This window comes from Cyrtonyx montezumae, unplaced genomic scaffold (assembly GCF_038088225.1).
Source record: "Cyrtonyx montezumae isolate F1298 unplaced genomic scaffold, pur_monq_1.0 scaffold_2, whole genome shotgun sequence".
Lineage (NCBI taxonomy): Eukaryota > Metazoa > Chordata > Aves > Galliformes > Odontophoridae > Cyrtonyx > Cyrtonyx montezumae.
The window spans coordinates 38,778,814-38,799,379 of NW_027071936.1; the positions used below are offsets into that span (position 1 = coordinate 38,778,814).

The window sequence follows — 20,566 nt, forward strand, 5'->3', positions numbered from 1 at the left end:
TATTTCCTTGTTTCCAAAGAGGGCAGGATGCTAGCAGCATACCTTAGTTACATCTTCATAATTCACAAGTCACAATGAAAGAAGGGGAAACTCCATTTGCCCTAGAGTTTTCTCTTTGCCATGAAAGCTTAAGGTGAGTCTCTCTGCTGTCAATTCTATGCTTCCCCTGTAAGTTTAGATTTCTAGTTTTAAATCTTCTAACTAAACAAGTCTGCAACAACTGTAGGGGGAATAAAAAAACAAATTTTAAGTATAGGACACTCTAGATGAGAGAGGAAGGTGCACAGAGAGCACATGTTGTGCACTCCACTAGTGGGATACATTGTACTCATTTTACAGAAAAAACAACTTCTTAGGTGGGATCTGTGGGAGAAAACAAACAAACAAACAAACAGGCACTATGCAGAGAAGCAGAGAACAGCTAGGCAACAAATGCCCTTTTTTTTAAAAGTAAGGAACTGACCTTGACTCGTGCAATGTGTCCTTCTTCCTTTATACAGACAGCCTTCTCTTGTCGAAGAGAAGGAGAGTAACAAACGTGCGCGCGCGTGCTTCTGTGATTTAATTAGCAAGAAAGGGAAGAGCACTGAAGTTCATGCACATTTTTATTGAGTAGTAATATAAAATGCTTCTTTCATTGTTACAAGTGCATGCTTTTGATTGCCAACATTTCGAAGTCAAATTACAAAGGCAAGGCTGTAGGCTGTAGTGAATTACTTGGGCACTTATACAATTGTTAAAAAATATCAATGGACCGTTTTGTTGAGTTTTTCTTTTTTAGAATGAACCAGTCGAAACCCGTAACTGATATACAAAGGGAAAAAAGTGAAAAAATTACACATTTTGTGGCACATGACAGAACATAACAAAATGACTAAACCATTATGACATTAACAGTTATCATGCATTTAGAATTTCACATGTAACTACAAACTTATTTAAATTTCACAAGGTTTGCTAAACATGCTACCCATCTATATGTGCACTGACAAGCTCATGTTAAAAACTTTAAGAATACTCTCCCCTTAGATTTTTCAAAGCTTTTTTTCGATTACAAAATTTCAAAGGCATTAAGCATTTTTTTTAGAGAATATAAAGTACGCCAGTATACATACATTTCCAGTATAAGTCAGACCACTAAGCGCATTACAGTCTCATACAGGCCTATACAGCCATTTTTTTTTCTTAAAAAACATGCATAGGCAGATTTTTACAGAATATAGATGCTTTTCACTGCACTTAATATGGTGTCTTGTTCACTATACTTAAAAATGCACCACTCATAAATATTTAAATTCAGCAAGCCACAACCAAGACTTGATTTACCAAAGAAAAAATCCAAAACAAATCCCAGAAAACCCCCAAAACCAAACCCTCCTAATTATAAACAGCAAAAAAGATAAATGTTATCATAATTCCAGTTTTTTTAAACAAAGAAAAGGATAATTGCTGCCAAATTAGTAAGATAAGTGTTATATTTAAAGAAGGGCATTGAAGCACACTAAAGAAACCTGAGGTAAGCATAATCTGTACAAAATTAAACCGTCTCTCTCTCTCTCTCACTCTCTCTTTCTCTCTCTCTCTCTCTCTCTCTCTCTCTCTCTTTTTTTTTTTTTTTGGCATTTTAAACAAATTTCCAACATTTTTTTTCTTTTTTTTTCTATATTTTTAAAGACTGCCTAATTTATTTCATAGCCATTGTCTGACAAGAGTAGCAAAACATTATCAATAAATAGTCCTTATTTAGTTTGTACATTTTGTTAAAAATGTTTTGATGTTGTCCATGTTTAGTGCTGCAACTGTAAACGTACAATAGTTAGTAAGAAATTAAACAAAGTTTTCATGTCCAGTAACATAACAAAAGGCCTTTCAGTAACATATCTAGAAGTTCCCAGTGCAGTAGGAAAACATGTTCATTCCCCTAACTTTGCAATATATACCAGCATTAGCTTTCATTTTTCTACAAGCATTTTAAAGGCATGTCCAAAGGAGGTGTCTATCCCCCACCCCCCTCCCACCAAATTAAAGTTTACGATCTCTTCAGAGATGATTTTGTAAACCGAATCCAACACCTGGCCCCCAGAGCGAGTAAGCTATTATCAGAGGCAAGAACATCCAACTGCTGACGCGCAGCAACCCCATCGCGCCCTGCAGCTCACCCCCCGCCCGGGCAGCGGTCACTGAATATTGCTGCTATTACTGCCGTTGCTGTCAGTGCCATTAGTCTCTGTGGAGATTGCCTTGTTGATGGAGTTAAGGTTGGCATCAGATGGCACATCTCTGCGCGGAGGCATTCGCTCATTAATTCGATCTAAGCCTTTGGCCTCTTCGAAGCTAGTGATCTTATGCTGGGGTGAAAATCCTTTGATAGCTAAATAAAGGATTATTAAAAAGTAAAATTAGCAACGCAGAACTCTTGGCAGGTTTTCCCCCAACGAATGCCCTTCTTTGCCAAGAAGGCAACGAGAAGATCTGACAACATGACTGACTCCTTACCGTGTACACAAAGAGCTGGGGGTGAACCACCACCACCTCTGGCAAACCATCTCTGTTTCTCAACAAGAACAACTTCCACTACTTTGTTGGTCATTGAGGTCACACTCTGAGGCTGAACTGAAACTACAGTTGGTAATATGGAACCACTCCCAGTGGTGGCCCAGTGAGTTGGCATTTGTTGTCACGGCTTACAGCCTGGAAGACATTGTGTCCCATCATAATACCCTTTTATTAGGCAAAACTCCCATTTGACTTTCAACATGTGATGCACGTTAAGGCTATGGGGTTTAGGCTGACCCTGTAAGGGGCTGACCTACAAGCTGCTTGCTGGTCACTTGGGCAGTTGCCCTCTACAGCCTCCCTGGACCTGTGGAAAGCAGCTTGAGTCATACAGCAGCAATACTGGGCAACACAGACTAGGGATGTCATCATTTTGGCATATTGATACAATTGAACTTTGAAAATACAATCACAGAGGACCAAAGTTCCAACTGGACCTGAGGACTTTTGAAATGCCTTTCAGCAGCAGCATTGATGAGGCCAGCATCGACCTTAGAAAGCAGATGCAGGCTTAGGAATGTATTCACAGATTGTGATTTATTATTTAGACTGTGATTGAAGAATTTAAGATATTTAGCTTTAAAGCAAAAGAGAACAAAGCACTGTAGGCAAACAGCAGGTCACAGCCCCACAGACAATTTATAAAAGCCTTCTGTGTGTCTTTCTCTGATCTACACCAAATCAGTGTGCTGTACTTCCAGAATGCTGCTTGCACTTTTGTTATGCCTCTATCTTAACATGCCATATAGCAGAAATGGTGTGTTAGTACCAGGAAACTGCAAACTCCCTGGGGAGAAAAATGGCAGGGGAGTTTCAAAGATCAAATTCAATGTTCCTTCCCACCCTTTATCTTCTCCCCTCTCTATCCCAAAGTATCCCTCCTTGAAAGTGTAGTCCCAGTTCTGGAGAAGCTTGAACTTCTGCTAAAAAAAAGAAAACACCAAACAAACAAAACCAAAACCCAGAACCCCAAACATCCCTGGTACCAATCTACCACTCCTTGCATTTAGTGGGAGCGAGAAAAGCGTTTTCATGCTGGTATTTTTGCCAACCATTCCTGTGAAAATGGATACATCCTGTTTGCCTCAGGATTTACTTCCTTAACCAGTTTCACAAAGGTTAGATTTGGAACTTTGAAGTGCATGTTTTTTTTAACATGTATCATCCTTCGTCTTAGAAAAACAACAACAACATAATGGCGATTAGTCAAGTGAGCAGGGATGGAGCAGTGAAAACAGAACAGGCCCTACAGTGAGTTTGTTTCCAGTATTTTATCTTCCACCACAAAAATGAAGATGTCTAACAAGCACCCAGGCCAATCCCTTAAAGCAACAGTTTAATGGATGGCCGTGTTGAAGCCGAAACACGTGCTGTGTTCTGGAGCCGGCACGTAGCACAGCTCAGTTGGAATTACAGCTATGGAGCACCTGGTGTCATCAGGCCCTGAATCAAACTGCAGAGGGACAATTAGAAAAGGACAAAACATTTTCTCCATCATTAGCTTCGTCTGCGTAGACTTAACCATTACAACTGTGGTTACTGCGTCTAACTAATGAGGACAGCAAATCAAGAATTAACTTGAAGAGTGCATCATCCTGGAATGGGATCAAGTTCAATCAATTGCACTTCAAGCAGACACATTATCATACGTTATACTGAAGAAGGTGCTCTGCTGCAGTTGCTGGTCAGACAACGAGTATTAGCAGTTTACATTGAGAGTATACTAAACACAACACAAAGTCACAGAAAATCACAGAAAACAGCCAAACTGTCAACGAGAATGCACACTGCAGATTAGAGATTGCCAATAGGAATAGATAATTCCAACATAAATAGCAGCTTACTCACTGCTATTTAGAAAGCAGTTGTATTTTCTCTTACTTATTTGTTCTATAATTTCATTCACTGCTTTACAAAAAATCAAAAATTCAACTGGCCAAAAGGGCACATCTCACCAACAGACAGCAATCATCAGATTTTGTATTTATCTAAAAAAAATACCCACAGAAAATTTGAGAGGGGCAAGAACAAAATACAACTGAAGAATTTTGTTTTAAAGGGGAATTATGAAAATTCTTCTTCCAAAACTTTACAATGCTGAATGAATATTGTAGATCTGCATCGCAATATGCAATTACTTTGGTCTTAACTGTGTAGTTAAAAATTGCTTATGGGTTAAATTAGAGGCCTGTCAATAAAGCACCATCGTTTTTGGTGCTAAAAGCTCAGCTATCTTCTGAGGCAGCCAGACACTTTGTAGCTAAGAGTGCTAGCATTAATGGTTGCTCTAATGTAAATATCCAGTGCGTAAACTGCCACTACCAGAGGAAACAGACGTCTTGCAGACAGATGCCTCGTGTTGTTTTAAAGAGAAACAGAAACGTGAACTGTAACAAAAGACCAATATATATATATATATGTTTTACTAGTGAACTAAAAGAAAAAAGAAAAACAAAAAACAACTGAAGGAAAAACAACAAAAGGAAAAAATATTAAAAGGCTGTGTGTTTTCCTTGACCAGAGATTGCTGAGAATGAATAGAGGCAGAGACAAGACCCAGCCCTCAGCGCACAGCTTTGGAGCTATGTGTCACAGAGCATTTACGAGCTGCTGCTGAGTTATGTCCCTCAAGATCCAAGTCCCCTGATCTCCTACTGTGGCATTACTCAGTGCTTGGGACAACACACAGGAATTCCAACAGGATCGTTAACTTTCAGAAAGAAAAAAGACGACGACAACAACAACAAAAAAACATTTTCCCCTTTAAAGCAATTACATTTTGGTTAATACCGAGCCACAATTGTTAGCCCAACACCCACACAGTCTGTACAAGCTACAGCAAAATGAATACACCCAGCAGAGCCCTTATCTGTTGAAGCACCAACAGAAAGGGGACTGGCCAATTTACCTTCATCAGCCTCAATAGCCTCAACAGTAGCTGAAGAGAAGAAAGGGGTAGCAAAACGAATGAGAAAAATGAGCAGAGGATTTTAACTCTAAGAACAAGTCAGTGAACAGCAAAGGAGCTAAAACACTAATGTTACTGTAAGTGCTGGATTTTGGCAAAACAGACACACACAGAAATGCTACATAAAAACAATAATCTGCAGATCGAATTAAACTGAAGTGTTTGAAGCAGAAAAATTCAACAAGTTCATAAAAGCATATTAGAATACTTTTCTTTGAACTAAAAAAAAATTCCTACAAAATGAAAATGTCTTCCATATTGCACACCTGACCTGCAAAGTTTATTGTATAAGTCTCATGGCTTCAAATAAGAATGGTTTGATTTGCAGTGTCAACAAAGAATGAGAAATGGCATAAAGCCATCATAACAAATTCATACCTCTTATGAAGATGGTTTGAAAAGTTTTAGCTGCTGGTACAGGGCAAAAGAATCACATATGCAACTTCTAAGAATGCTTTTTTTCTCTCTCCTGACTAAAAGAAACCTCCCCATAACGTGGGAAAGAGTTTGACAACAAAATTCTTTTAGTATTTTCAATCGATGGTCACTGAAACCAGATTGAAAACTGTTGGGCTTCCAGAGCTGCAAAGCCTGTTAGGAGAGAGAAAAGTAGATTTCTGCACTGTTATAAGGAAATAAATACACTCTGTGTTACCACTGCTTTTTGAATTTTTTTCTACAGTCACAGTTTTACAACAGAAGCAAATCAGCAAATGTGATCTAATAGAGCAATCATACTATGTATTTAAGAAGAAATTTAGATTTTCAAGATCTTCACTGGTTTAAAGAACAGTTCAATAAACTAAGTTTCTAGGGATTTCTCTCTTTTTTGTCTTGTTTCTCCACACGGAGAAGGTTTTTTTTGATCTCTATAAATTCCCATTTATTTATTTTTGTGGTTAGGATATTAAATATGGATTGAGATCAATTCTAAAAGATGTATAATATTACCTTGGTGCATGGGGAAATTAGAAGAGCTAATCCACATGCACCAAGGCAAGCCTGTGCCTCTCAAGCAATAGAGTGAGAGAAAAGACAAAAATTTAGGAACTGAATCAATACAAATGTAAAAGAAAAGGAAACACAACAACGATGATGAGAAAAATTAAAATGAAAAACCAGATCCAAACCAGCACTGCCACATTAGGAAAAAAAAAAAAAAGATGACTAAAATGTATTACTTCCACAGAACATAGTGGTCATATTTTCTGTTAAAACATACAATAATAGGAATGTATGCTTAATAGAAACTATGTACATTTCAGATTGTTTGGTGAATGGAGTACTACGTAGTAACTAGTTCAGGTGAACATGTATAGTAATGTTTTACTGTGCTGGAATACTGCAGTATGAGGAGATTTTCCTTTTAGTCATTTTAAACCAAACTTCTAGGCAATTTTCCTCAAATTCATTTAAATTCCTAACATTTAGCCAGGGCAAAAAACAGCAGTTTCCTTGGACCAAGGTTTCTGACAAATATAACACAATTGTAGAGAGAAAAGCCTAGATAAAGAGCTCAACCCTGCTGAGAAAGGCATCCTGTGGAATCATATTGCAGCATTTTCAAAGCAGAACGTTACTATGTCTGTAACACACAAATCGTCAAAAAGAAAAAGGGAAGGAAAATAGGGGAAAAGAAGGTATACCACGGAATACCTGTATCTTCCAGGTAAGAGAAAAGAGACAGTAAACAGGAAAAATACAGAGAAAGGATGCTCCAGGAGGGAAACAGGAAAATCAGAGGCTGAGACTGTGTTAAAATTATAAATATTTCTATTTCTAACAACTACTGCCAACAGGATCTCAGTAAGTGTGAGACTGGTATATATATATACACTCTACAGTAATACAGAAAAAAAATGGAGAGCTTAAAGTAGTAAATGAAGTACTTTGCAGCACTTAATTTCTAAAGGAATATTTCATCAAAGGCAGTCCTATTACAGACTTAGGGATTAACTATAACAAAAAGCACTCAGTGTAAAACTGAGCTGACAATACTGTTTATGTACAAGGCAAACAGTGTTGTTAAGAGCCTCCCTTCACTTTGGCTTAAATCAGAATGTGAAATTGCTCTCATGCTGTCAGCTAGAATTGCTAGAAGATAAAATCTACTTCTAGAACTATTTTCATTGGTGATTCACTGTGAGGAAGAACAAATCAGATAAAATAAGAGTTTGAGTGTCATTATCTAAGCTGAATCTTCTGTACTCAGTGTATCAAAAGCTGCTCTTGAGAAAAATAAAAGATGACACTATAAACTGTAGAAACAGTGCACTTCACATGTGATGCTGATCTGCCACTCTGAACAGTTGATTCTCAGGAACTTTTTCCCCTCCTCTTTCTTAGAAAATCAGTGGTACATAACAAGTCTAGAGAAATGGCCTTACGTGAACTGCTCCAAATGCTCCAATACAACAAATCACCTGTTTCACTCTGTCTTTTATTTATTTCTGAAAAGACTGACTATTTTTATTGGGTTCTCCACTTAACAATCATTTCTTTTACACATAATGACACAGAGAGGCAAGCATGCTTACCGCTTTGCAGTGTTTGTTTTCCTCCAGAAAGTACACCACTGGGCAGCATTCCTGTGGGAGTCAGCCCTTTCAGTGTCAGCACACTTTCACTCTCTTCTCTGCAGAAAAATAAAATAAAAATAAGGAAGTCATTGTTTCTTTCTCCCCTCACAACACTGGGCCTCTGTCCTCTGTGTCAGCAGTACAAACACTGTCACTGCAGTTAACAGAACAACCTGCATCTAGGAACCAGTGTACACAAATACTTACATTGGATAGTGCTAAAACCACAAACTCAAAAGGATGAAGACCAAAGGAGCAGTTATTGCCAACGACATATTTAAATCTGTCTCACATTGTGTGGTCCAAAATCAACTCAAATTGTTTTCTTTTTGTCTACACTAGGAATGAGATGCATTATTTATTATTGAACATCATCCACTTTAATAAAAAAGCAACAAAATGTGGAGCTAGAAGCTCATTAAAATTAATAAGCACTTTCACCCATAAAGTGATACATGAATGCTCACCATGAGCACTCTTCTTCTAGTTTTGTATGCTGAAAGTGACGCTGGATTCAAGGAAAATATTACTGAAATAAACTGAAATGTGTTTTCTAGGGCCCCAAATACATATGGTTCTCAAGAGATGTCGAGACAAATACAACAGCTTTATCCAGAAACAATGTTACATGCAGCCCTCTGTGAGCACTGCAGTGCTGATGATGTACTTTCTCAGCAGTAAAACTGACCCCAATTCTTCAAGAGATGAATATTTTAAAGTGTTTTACTTGGAAAAATAAAATGACATTAAGCTGGAGGAAGTAAACACAATGACAGATTTTGAGAATATGGTTTTGTTTATCAAAACTGTATGTACTAGAATTGTTGACAGAGTTTTCTTTAGCCCAACATGCCTGGAATTACTCATGTATTTCAAATAACTCGTTTACCTATGCCATTTACTCTTGATGTTCTATTTTTAGTTCATTCTTTTTGCACACATGCTTTTCTTAGTGTAAAAGTCAAAACCACATTGTGACTGCCTTCAGGTTTCTCAGGCGAATAGAACTAATGCAATAGCCCAGTAATTCCAGATCTAGTATAGCATTGTAATGCCACTACAGAATACTGCCAAAGTTTTTGCTTGCTCTTGCTTTGTCACTACAAGAAATGGTATAATTCCAAATAATTTGGTTCATTTCTTCTTTTTCTTTTGAATTAAACTGCAGTATCACTTTAAGCTTTGCATCCACAGGATAAGTTTAGTTACAGCACTTTTATTTTTGATTCTCTTTAATCCACTAAAGCTAAAACCATAAGCTGTGAAATGCCATAGCACAAACCAGAATTACGCTCTATCCACCTCCCATCCTTGAAATGATTCTGGCCCCATAGTTTCTTTTGAAAGTCTATGATATAAAGGTAATATGAATCATGGGCAAGTTATAAACAAACAAACAAACAAAAAACCCACAAATATATCAGACTTCTCTGTATATTTAAGTCCAGATTTCTGTTAAATTCATTCTGTATTTCAAAAGGTGCTCCACAGAAAAATATAATGGATCCATGGATCCAAAATCTGCAGTTGAAGGCTATAGGAGAAAGCCAGGTTCCTCAAACTTTGTTTGCTCAACTATCACCAGACAAAAATAACTGTGGTGTTTTGTGAAGGTGGTGGCAATGTCAGCTCCAGGCTCTCTGCCAGATTTAATACAGATGAGCAGGTGGAAACATCTGACCCCCCTCTTGTTTCGGGAAAAGGCACTATGCCAACTTATCTTTTTTATAGGTACCACTGAAGCAGCTCGTGCATCACTACTGCTTCACACATAAGTTTGGAAGCGCCAGGTATAAAGTCCTCCATCTCAGCATGCAATTTGAAGCTATGCTGCTGCAATCTGTAGCACGTGGGTGAACTGCTGTGTCCTGAATATCTGCCCACTGCACATTGCAGGAGAGTCTCAAATCAAGGAAATTTGTGAGTTTCATCTGAAATCAAGAGTGAATTCTGCAAGTAACTGTTTCTATTTCCCCCTTTTACACCAATCATATTATCACACCAATGTTTTTTTTAAAAATCCTTCGATTCTGTACCAATTGTAAAAGCCATAGACAGGCTACAGAAGAGCAATTTACAAGTTTTGAGCTTCTCACTAAAAAAAAATATAATAAATTAAAAAAATAAATAAATTGAGGCCCTGGAGAATGTCCAGAGAAGGGCAATGAAGCTGGGTCTGGAACACAGGCCTTATGATGAGCAGCTGAGAGAGCTGAGATTGTTTAGTTTTGAGAAAAGGAGGCTCAGGGGTGACTTTATTCTCTCTACAACTCCCTGAAGAGAGGCTGTGGTGTGGTGAGGTGGGAGTTAGCCACTTCTCCAAGGTGATAGGAATAGAGGAAATGGCCTCAGGTTGCTCCAGGGGAGGTTCAGGTTGGAGATTAGGAAAAATTTCTTCTCCAAAAGAGCAGTCAGGTGCTGGAAGGGGCAGCCCAGGGAGGTGGTGGAATCACCATCACTGGAGGTGTCAAGAAATGTTTTGATGTTGTACTGAGGGTTTAGTGGGGAAATATTGTTGGTAGGTGGACGGCTGGACTAGATGATCTTGGAGGACTTTTCCAACTTTTGTGACTCTACGATTCTGTAAGTTCCTGAATAAACCAATAAATAAATGAAATCCATCTGCTGCAAGGGAAGAAGTGTATTTTCTATATTTAGACTTCAGTAGTGTATAGCATGTTTTCTATTCTTCTCAGAAACATCAAATGGAAAATTCTAACATTGGCTAGCAATTACTCATGTTTGTGTGTTTGGGGGAGAGCAGTCGAAGGTAACAAGTTACTGCTGTTTGCACTGATTTCCTGTTTTTTTGTTTTTTTTTTTAGTTAAATTGCCCTAGTGCTTTCATATTTAATCATTTGTAGCAAGAACTATGAGTGACAAAGCAGGACAGTTGCCTTCCCTTTTAATGAGGCATTATGTGGAATATACTCTCTCTTCATTAACTTTTGCCTCACAGTGTCTAACAGATAACTAGCACATCTGGAGAGAAAAAGACTTTAGAACAAAAAGGAACTGCAATTTTCTTTGCTGATGTCTTTTCTTTGTTATTGGTTTTAACTCCAGCAAAAACACCAAGGAAGATTTTTCAATGTATCATGAGAAGCAGCAGTATTTTATAAATAAAAACCTTTTTAAAAGGTTCCAGCAAAGCTCAGGTGGTATATTAAAATATCAAATTCACTGATGAACAGTAGAGTGCTCTAAGTAATCATCAAAAGTTCTCTGAACAAACAAACAACAACAAACAACCCCACAGCAAAAACCTCCTTACTTACCTTAGCACTGAGAAAACTCTAGCCATTTTTCCTATTGCTCTTATCTTGTTCCTTATAACCTCCTTTCGAGCAGCAGCTGTTGCTCCTATGAAAAATACATTAAAAATACTTTTAGTGAACTGTAAATAATACATTACTATTCTGAATTCTATACTCTAGAAATGTCATATTAACACAACAATTTGCCAAACTAAGCCATTACTTGCACTCAAAAGTACTTTTTGTTACTTACAGAAGTCTGAACTCTTTTCAACAGTCTAGTTATTAGTATCTTTACAGCAGAGATTCTTTTGCTATATAGGAAACCAGAACATTTTTCATCAACATATTCTCATTTTCCATTTCAAAAAATTTAAAAAAAGACTAAACTCTTCTGAAAACAAGTTACTTGGAATGCAGTCAAAATGTAAAATAGATATTCAACGTGAACAGTGTCTAAGTTATAAAAAGACAGTTTAAATAAATAAATAAATAAAATAGCGATAGAGTTAAAATCTATTTTACAAACTTGCCATTTTATGTGAAGAAAAAAAATCATATTTCACTCAGTTGCCTTAAAAAAAGAAAAAAAAAAAAGTGACTGGAGTACATTTAAGGCCAAGGAGATCCTAATAGAGTCTTCACATCCCTATCAGAAAAGCTGAGTTCTGGAAACCAGCAAGAAACTGTAGAGATTATGTTGGCTGGCAGCAGTTAATAGAGTTCCATAGAAACAACTTTCTTCGCACCATTGCTGTGGCCTGCTCATATTACTTTATATTACTTTGAAATTTATGAACTCACAAATTAAGAAAAAATGTACACTGGAACAGTGACTGCCTTTTATCTTGTTTTGCATGTGTAATTAATAGTTAGATATAATAAAAAACAAGAATAATATCTATGCATCGGCAAAAAAGAAAAAATAAAAGAGAAGAAAAAAAGAAAATCACCTGAATGAAGAAAACAAATAGTTGTATTAGTAAGTTATCAGAGCTAGCAATTCTACAAGAAAAGATCATGTTGTACTAAGTGAAACAGGCTCACTTGATTTTCAAAACTGTAACCACATACATCATAAAGATTTCTCCCCAGAGCATTCTGAATGAAAGTAAACTTTGGCTTGTATGGCTTGCATACTGCCTGACTACTCTGAAGTTCAAGAGTTCGATTAGAGAAAGACTACAGAAAGGTGCTGCTTGCTTCTTTACTGTGTCAGAATTCGAGGAAAATATTTCTATCTTCAGTTCCAAAGACAGTGTTCAATTTTGTTTTGTGGAATCCATCACAGAAGCTAAAATAGAATGAACCAAAAGGAAACAAGGCATTTGGTGGATGCAGCTTGAAAAGCAGCAGAAAGACTTGCTGCACAGGCCTTCCTTCAGTGTGTTTTAAGCACAAAGTGATCCCAGACAGAAGGGACAAGAAGGAAACACTGACTCCAGCCATTTGGGAAGTGCTGGAGAGGTCCAGTAGAGCTAAGCAGGTTTGCTGGGTACTTCCTATGGCCAACGCTGAGATAATTCTTATTGTCGTGGTTTATCTCCACACAGCTTTTCTGACAGCAGCCCCACAGTTCCATTCTCAGGCCCTTTACCTCTCCTGCTGCAAATCTCTCCCCTACAATTAAACTACCAACAGCTATAGTCATCTCCTGGAAGCACAGGGACTGCTTAATCCAATCCTATTTACCAGGTGGCCTGGTTACAGTCTGGCATTTTAGAAGAAGTGAAAAGAATACACTTTTTTTTTTTTTTTCAGTGCTTGGATTTAAAAACAAATAGCACCCCTTTGCAAAACTTTCAGAAGCTGAAATAACAACACACAAATCCTCAAGCAGTTCAAAAGAAGGCCAAAGTAACCAAGAAAACAAATAGCCCAGGTAACTACTCACAAACACTGGATGAATTTCACTGCAGCTTTTAATATCACAGTCAAGAGCAAGCTTAACCTTGTACCAGCAAAGAATAAGTTTTATAAAATGGGAACTTAACAGATGCACATGGAAAGCTGCTTTGTGCAGTTGTGCATCCGTGACCAGCCTGTGTACAAATGGAGGCACAGGCACTTACGCTGGTCCATCCACGTATCAGTGAGCACAGGCTAGCTGTCTTGTAACCGTACATATTACTTTTCCATTCCTCAGAGCAGCTCTCAAATACATTGTTTCCAAGCTTTTCTAATTATCATAGAATCATAGAATGTCCCGGGTTGAAAAAGGACCTCAAACCCCTGCTGTAGGCAGGGTCGCCAACCACTAGACCAGGCTGCCCAGAGCCACATCCAGCTTTGCCTTGAATCCAGCAGGGATGGGGCATCCACAACCTGTCTGGGCAACCTGTTCCAGGGCATCACAACTCTCCGAGTGAAAAACTTCCTCCTAACATCTAACCTGTATCTTCCTTGTATTAGTTTAAAACCATTCTACCTTCTCCCATCACTGCCAACCTATGTAAACAGTCATTCCCTCTCCTGTTTATATGCACCCTTCAAGTATTGGAATGAGGTCTCCCTTCTCTTCTCAAAGCTAAACAAGCCCAGTTCCCTCAGCCTTTCCTCATAAGAGAGATGCTCCAGCCCTCTAAATCATCTTAGCGACCCTCCTCTGGACCTGTTCCACGAGCTCTGCATCTTTCCTGTGCTGGGGGCCCCAGGCCTGGATGCAGTACTCCAGATGGGGCCGCACAAGAGCTGAATAGAGGGGAACAACTACCTCCCTCTTCCTGATGACCACCCCTTTTTTAATGCAGCCCAGGATACAGCTGTCACTCTGGGCTGTGAGAATGCACTAGACTCATGTGCAGCTTCCCATCCACCAGGAAATACTCATAATACCACTTGGAACTGTAAGCCATCATCTTGAAGTTCAAAATGAAAGAAACTATGTTCAGAAGGATGCCTTTAAAATCTACAGCTAGTTTGGGGCATAAATGTGCAATTCTAGATGATAAAGAGCAGGAGAAACAGCTGTAATTCAGCTGTAACTGAATTATATCTAATATACTAGTAAGAACTTACTGAAAAATTTAGATTACTGAAAAATTTAGATTAAACAGCAATAAATCATGTTTGTCAGGAAACACTACATTCCTCCTTCAGTTTCTATAACCTTACTGAATTGTACCTTATGGTAGCATGACATGGTTTTAATTCCTTTTTCCCCTGAAAGCACTTAAAACACAATTTGTCTTTTCTTTCTGGTCTCACTGCTCCTTTATTGCAAGCCTACACTGTTCCAGCAGATCTTATAAGTACACTTGACCTTTTTCAGCCACTGTTCAATTTCCAGAAGAGTTGAGAACTGAAAACTGAGAATTTATTACTGAAGTAAAACAAAATGCTCTACCCATAAATAAAAAAATAAAAAATGCCCTGAATCATAAAATGTAACAGTCTTAGAATGAGTGTTTTATTTCTCACCAATAGACTTACAGTGCTACTAAGATATACCCAGAGATTTCCATCTCTGCTGAAGTCCCTAATTTGTAACAGATTTGTGACAATTTAAAAAAAATCCATTCACTAATTGTCAGGTATGATTTTATTTATCTTATTTGTGTGTTGCTTTTTTTTTTTTTTTTTAACTGCATTTGCTAAATTATGCACCTAGTGTTCACAATGTGATAGAATGCTGCTAATTTTGACTGAATGCTTCCCACCGGACAGCGTCTGGATTCCCTAGTTATAAGTACAAGTGACAGAGCACTGGAACAGGCTGTTCAGCGAGGTTGTAGAGTCTGGAGATATTCAAGATCCATCTTGAACACCTACCTGTGCAACCTGCTGTAGGGAATGTGCTTTAGCAGGGGGGGCTGGACTCAACAGTGTCTAGAAAGTTTCTTCTAACCCTGCATCTGTGTGATACCATGTATTTGACTCACATTTTAAGTGTAGCTACTTCATTTTTGTGTTCTAAAATTTACAGTTACAATCTCTGTAAGTTACTTCAGCTGCACTTAAGCATACATTTAACATGGAAGTAAATGATTTGAAACTTGAGATATTACTATGAGTAAAATGGTTAATTTTAACCTTAGCAAATTTAGTTTGATATATCCTTATATGTATATATATACATACGTGTGCACACACAAACACTGTATTTTCAATATCTTAAACTATTTGCATAAAAGTAAATAAAAAGTAATTACGAATACAGCCAAGGTTAAAATCGGACCTCTCATTTGGGAGGTAGAATAAAAGCTCTGAATCTCACCTCAGTAATTTAACAAATTCTATTGGATTTTAGGTTTGTAGCATCTATACACTTCGCAAGCTGGATATATAGGATTTATGTAAAATATAATTTAAACCTTCAGATTAAGAAGCAAACAATGAAGACTCTCAACAGAAAATACTGAGATGTGGGAATGAATATAAAGGTAACAAAATTGGTTAAAAAAACAAGCCAAAATAAAAAGTCAATTTTCTGAATGACATCCTAATGTATTATGTATGAATATACTATGCATAAAAGCAAATTAATGAAACGTAACCCTTCCAATTTATTTAATACCTTTCTTCTGTGCATAAATGGGATCTTCTTATGAATTCCAAGGGGAGAGGGGGGAAAGAAAGAGATCAGTGATGTTTGCAGAATGAAAATAAAAAATAACAAAGAACATTTTACAACATCAGTGGAAACGTAATGTTTAAGTAAAGTCTGAAAAACAGAAAAGAAACAAATTAGGCAGGGAACATCCAAAGGGAAAGAAACAGATTGAAAACTATGGGAGAGAAAAAAAAACAAAAAAATGAAAAAAACATAAGGCCTTGTTAGTAGATTTGCAGAAACTAACACGCAGGCAGATTAGCAGGTAAGCTTAGCCTCAGTGCTACCATCTCGTGACTGCATTATTTCTTCTACATGATTGCAGCTGTTCTAATGTCCAGTGACTTCTCAGAACCAGCAGACTAACCCCTGCCGCTTATTTGGGGTGTAGCTGACAGATGACGCCTCCTTTGTCACATCAAACACACCAATTCTTTGTTTATTTATGTTTGATATCTGAAAGAATAGCCTGCTATCATAGATGTACACTGCTTCTATCAAAACCAGCATTATCTATGGCACACATGCATTTGTCAGAATGACCCAGCACCTTGCAGTTAGCAAATACGAGTGGCATTACGGTACAGCGTATTGCATTTTAAACAAATATTTTTGAGAGCAACGTGAGTGCAGCGCTCAGATCCCTGGCACAGCTGCACCACGGGATGCATTTTGAGGACTATGGTTATGTAGCGTGCGCTGCCAGGCTGGCTCAGAGGCAGAGCAAACTGATGCAAAAAATGCTGTGGGTATGGAAACAGCTAGATCTGGTGAAACCAGTAAAAGTCCCATTAAAATGCCCCTCTGCCAACAATTCACAGACAGCAGGTATGCCCTCCAGCAAAACACTGCTGCTTTGAAGAGAGAACATAAGTAAAATGGTGAAAACTAACCTCTATTTCTCTCCTAGTTAAAAAATAACTCATTCAAAAGCTGACTCCCATTTGTCCACCTAGGATCATGAAAGCTCTTATCAAGGCACCAGTAAGCACCTGTCATCTGAAGCCTTTGCTCCCCCTGGAGCACTGTTTGCATTGCCTGGTGCAGAGCTTGCTCAGATGTAATTTATAGCTGACAACCTGCAGCACGTGTCGCATGCTGCTTGCTGCTCACAGTGGAACCCACTTTGACCAACAGGACACATCTGACGTGGTAACTCAGTTAGCACTTGACTGCAGAAGCTGTGCTCCAGCCAAAGAATAACTGCTGCTACCAGTGTTACAACAGCAGCTTTTTCCACAAGAAGGCTGTGAGCTACAATGTTGAAGGCAATACAAAAATTAATGCAGGTAATTTAGAAGTGCCTTTATGCCAAATCATGATAGCAACACATACAAAGCAAGCAGAGTTTGTGTTAAGTTGTCTATTACATTACTGCACCCTTTTAATTAGCAGCTTAGTTTTTCAATGAAATGCATGAGGCCAGAAATGTTACTAATTAAAATAAAACAGGGTTCTGACTACATGCTGGCTGGATAGAGGTATTTGAGGCTCCTGTTGCTAAGCAATATGTTTGATGCACAAACCACACAGTGCATAGCTACTGTTCACGTAAGGCATTTTTTACTGGATTGGATTATGTTGCAACCACCACAGCAAACAGGAAAGAAAGGGAACCGCAAGAGGAAACTATCAGAGATAAGAAACCTGACATATCACCTCCTCTCATTTTTAAAGCAAACGAAACCAAAAGCCATCAGGGAAGAACAATCTAAAGGGCACTACAACTGCTACCTAGGTTGTCTCCCACTAAGCATTCAAAGAAACTGTCTCCAACAAATTGATCAGATCCCCATGGTGTATCTCCTTTGGCAAAAAATAAAAATAAAAATAAAAAAGGGTTTGGGGAGAAAAGAATACATGCCATGGAGCATCGTGCTCATGATTAGATGCAGCAAGCATGATGTGGGGAGGGAGAAAAAAAAAGAAAAAAAAGCTCACAAACACCATGCAGTGAGGTCAGGCAATACTGATGGGGCTTTGCTTTGAGGGGGAAAGTGAGAGGGGAAGACAGAGGGCAAGAAAATGTAAGAGAAGATAAATGAATGATCATTGCAAACCATAGTGATGGATCATTCTCACTACATGTGGGAACCCAGGTCAGGGCATGTTCAAACTGCAAGGAGAGAAAGGAAATCAGCAGCGAGCCCTGAAAGCTACAGGTGATGCAAAAATATGCAATGATTTTAAAGGACCATTCCATCAAATAAAATGCATCTGCTGTGGCAGATATCAGACACTTCGTTCTACGGGAAATACTGCTAAGGGAAAATATCAGTGGGCGAGCAGGACTGTACAGACTAAAGAACAGTGGAAATGTTGAACCACTGTGAAGCTGTCAGCATACAGCCCTGACAGAAACAGTTTTAAACTGATAATCCTTCCAGTTTGCTTCATCGAGAACACAAACGAAACATCATGTACTTCCTCCCACAAAAGGCAATGCTCTGAGGAAAAAAAAAAAGAATCAACAAAAAGTCAACTATCTTTGAGAAAAAGATGATTTTTCTTTGTTGTACAGATAATAAACCAGAATGCATCAAAAAATCTTTAAAGATATCTGCCTCTATTTAAATTTAAATCAACTTTTAGATGTACTTCTATGCCCGAATCCCTCAGTCTCTTTCACACACGCAGCAGTGCCCCTGGGCCCAGTGCTCCTGTCAGGCCACAGGAACAAGTGTCCCTCAGCCCCACTGCCACAGACCTCATCCAACTGCTCTAAGGGGGATTTGTCTGTTAAACAGGCATGAGAATACCTCAAGTCAGGTTGTAGCTGTGCATTGCAAAGTGGAAGATACTGCTAATATCTTCTTTAACATAATTTTTTACACTGAGAAAGCGTTCATATGGAAAAATCTGAAAGTACATTTAACAGGATTAGCATTACAGTACCAGGAATGGTTTAATTATTCTTCATCTAGAAATTTTAACACCTTTGGGTATAATTATTCAGTACACACACATTCAAGCCAAGAGGCTTTCAGCCCACGTTCCTCCTTAGGAACCTGTAACACGGCGGGCTGCATGCCTGGAAGCATGCCATGGTACAGATCCCTGGGAGACAGCTGCCACACAGTGCTCCCAGCACACAGCATGGGAAATGCGCAGCTAAGACAGAGCCCTCCTGCAGCTGGAGAGAGCTTGGTTCATGGCTGCAGCAGAGCTGACCACCATGAGAGTTGCTGTCCTGAAGGACCCCATGGATCCTGCACCTCCGGCCATGCTTTGATAGCACTGCTGAGCTGTCATCTGTACAAGGGAGTTCTGATCCAGTGACATTTAGAAAAGGACTACAGGCACTGGCCTAGCTCTGCTCCGTTTAGTGTCAATGGAAGCTGACTATAACTAAAAAAGAAAATATTAGGTCAACGCTGAACTAATATAAAAATCCTTTCCATAAAACCTTTGCTTTGGCAATGAATTCAGTGAAATTTCAGCCTGTGCTTAAGTGCTTTCTTGAGCCAAGGATTTAAGCATATGGTTTTCCTGCTACTGTATTTAATTTGACACAGTTTTTACTCATTGTATGCCTTCGTGCTGTTTCACACACTGCTTTAATTACACAGTAGCTACTTATTAAATTTCGTAAGAAAAGTTTGGGCACAATATTCAAACAGGTGCTTTCTTCTCTGCACTGATTACTGGTTTCAGTAAATTCAGTCTTTGTCCTAAATTCTGCAAGATAACGTGCATGTCCACACTGCAGCAGCTACAGAACAGGGAATCCCAGTTGACTTCTCAGGGTAAATGCAAAGCGCTACAATCCATCCTCTTCTTTTCCATCATAAGGGAAACACTTGTCAAAGCCTACGACATAACTTCCTCTTCTAAAGATTAAGAATAAAGACTCAGAGAGAATTTGAATTATTAACTCTATTTCGTTAAGTATTTGTCTTACTTGATAGTTCTCCACTTTCCCCTTTTTTCATTCTACCTACAGACTTCATGAGAATATTTCTAATTGCTTAGAAGTGCTGATTTTCTTTTCTTTTTCTTTTTTTAATATTTCCTATCTCTAAATTTATCATTATTTAAATTAAAACATTACAAGCATTCATAGTAAGAACATCAGGGTTGCACAGGATTTTTTCAATTTTTCTCAATTAAGAAAGGAAATTCTGGAGAGCTACACTGTACAAGCTAATTGTAATTGACTCTTTCATGGACACATGGCTAAGGAAATAAATTCATTTCCAAGAAACACCAAATTGCAAGATATATTTTACTGTCAAAACAACAGGTAGAAGAGAACTTATCAATTCCCACTCAAGTTACAGAAGAAGTGGATAATTCTTTTTAACAGAACATGCCCTGTATTTGCCTAAATTGATTTTTATTAATTATATTTATTTATTTTAAGCCATTTAAATAAAGTGCATTGAAAGACGTGACTAGAAGTATTTCAGGTACAATTCTTCTAAAGTTGAGGTACCTACATTTTGGATGGAGCTCTGCAAGCTTATTTTATTGTAGGAGTAATGTCATCAATATAATTAAGATTTCTACCGGACTCACTGGTATACTATGAATAAAATCAACATCTGATCCCTTCATGTCATGACTCAGACATAACTCAGATTTCATGGATAGGAAAGTATTTTTAAAATCAAAACCAAAGGAGTGAGACCAGAGAAAGATTTGTACTTTTGGC

General features: G+C 38.1%; 1 protein-coding gene across 5 annotated transcripts in view; it reads right to left on the reverse strand.

Moving 5' to 3' along the window:
- Positions 1-587: 587 nt before the first annotated feature.
- PPP3CA (protein phosphatase 3 catalytic subunit alpha) overlaps positions 588-20,566 on the reverse strand; it is a 190,196-nt gene continuing 170,217 nt past the window's right edge. The window contains exons 11-15 of one of the 5 annotated variants that reach the window (XM_065736956.1): positions 15,877-15,900; positions 11,382-11,466; positions 8,062-8,159; positions 5,465-5,494; positions 588-2,371 (exon numbers count right to left, since the gene is read on the reverse strand). In XM_065736956.1, coding sequence (XP_065593028.1) covers positions 2,178-2,371; positions 5,465-5,494; positions 8,062-8,159; positions 11,382-11,466; positions 15,877-15,900 — 431 coding nt within the window. In that variant the 3' untranslated portion in view covers positions 588-2,177. Of the gene's footprint in view, positions 2,372-5,464; positions 5,495-8,061; positions 8,160-11,381; positions 11,467-15,876; positions 15,904-20,566 lie in introns of all 5 variants that reach the window. The other 4 variants (XM_065736955.1, XM_065736957.1, XM_065736958.1 and 1 more) reach the window with 4 other exon arrangements.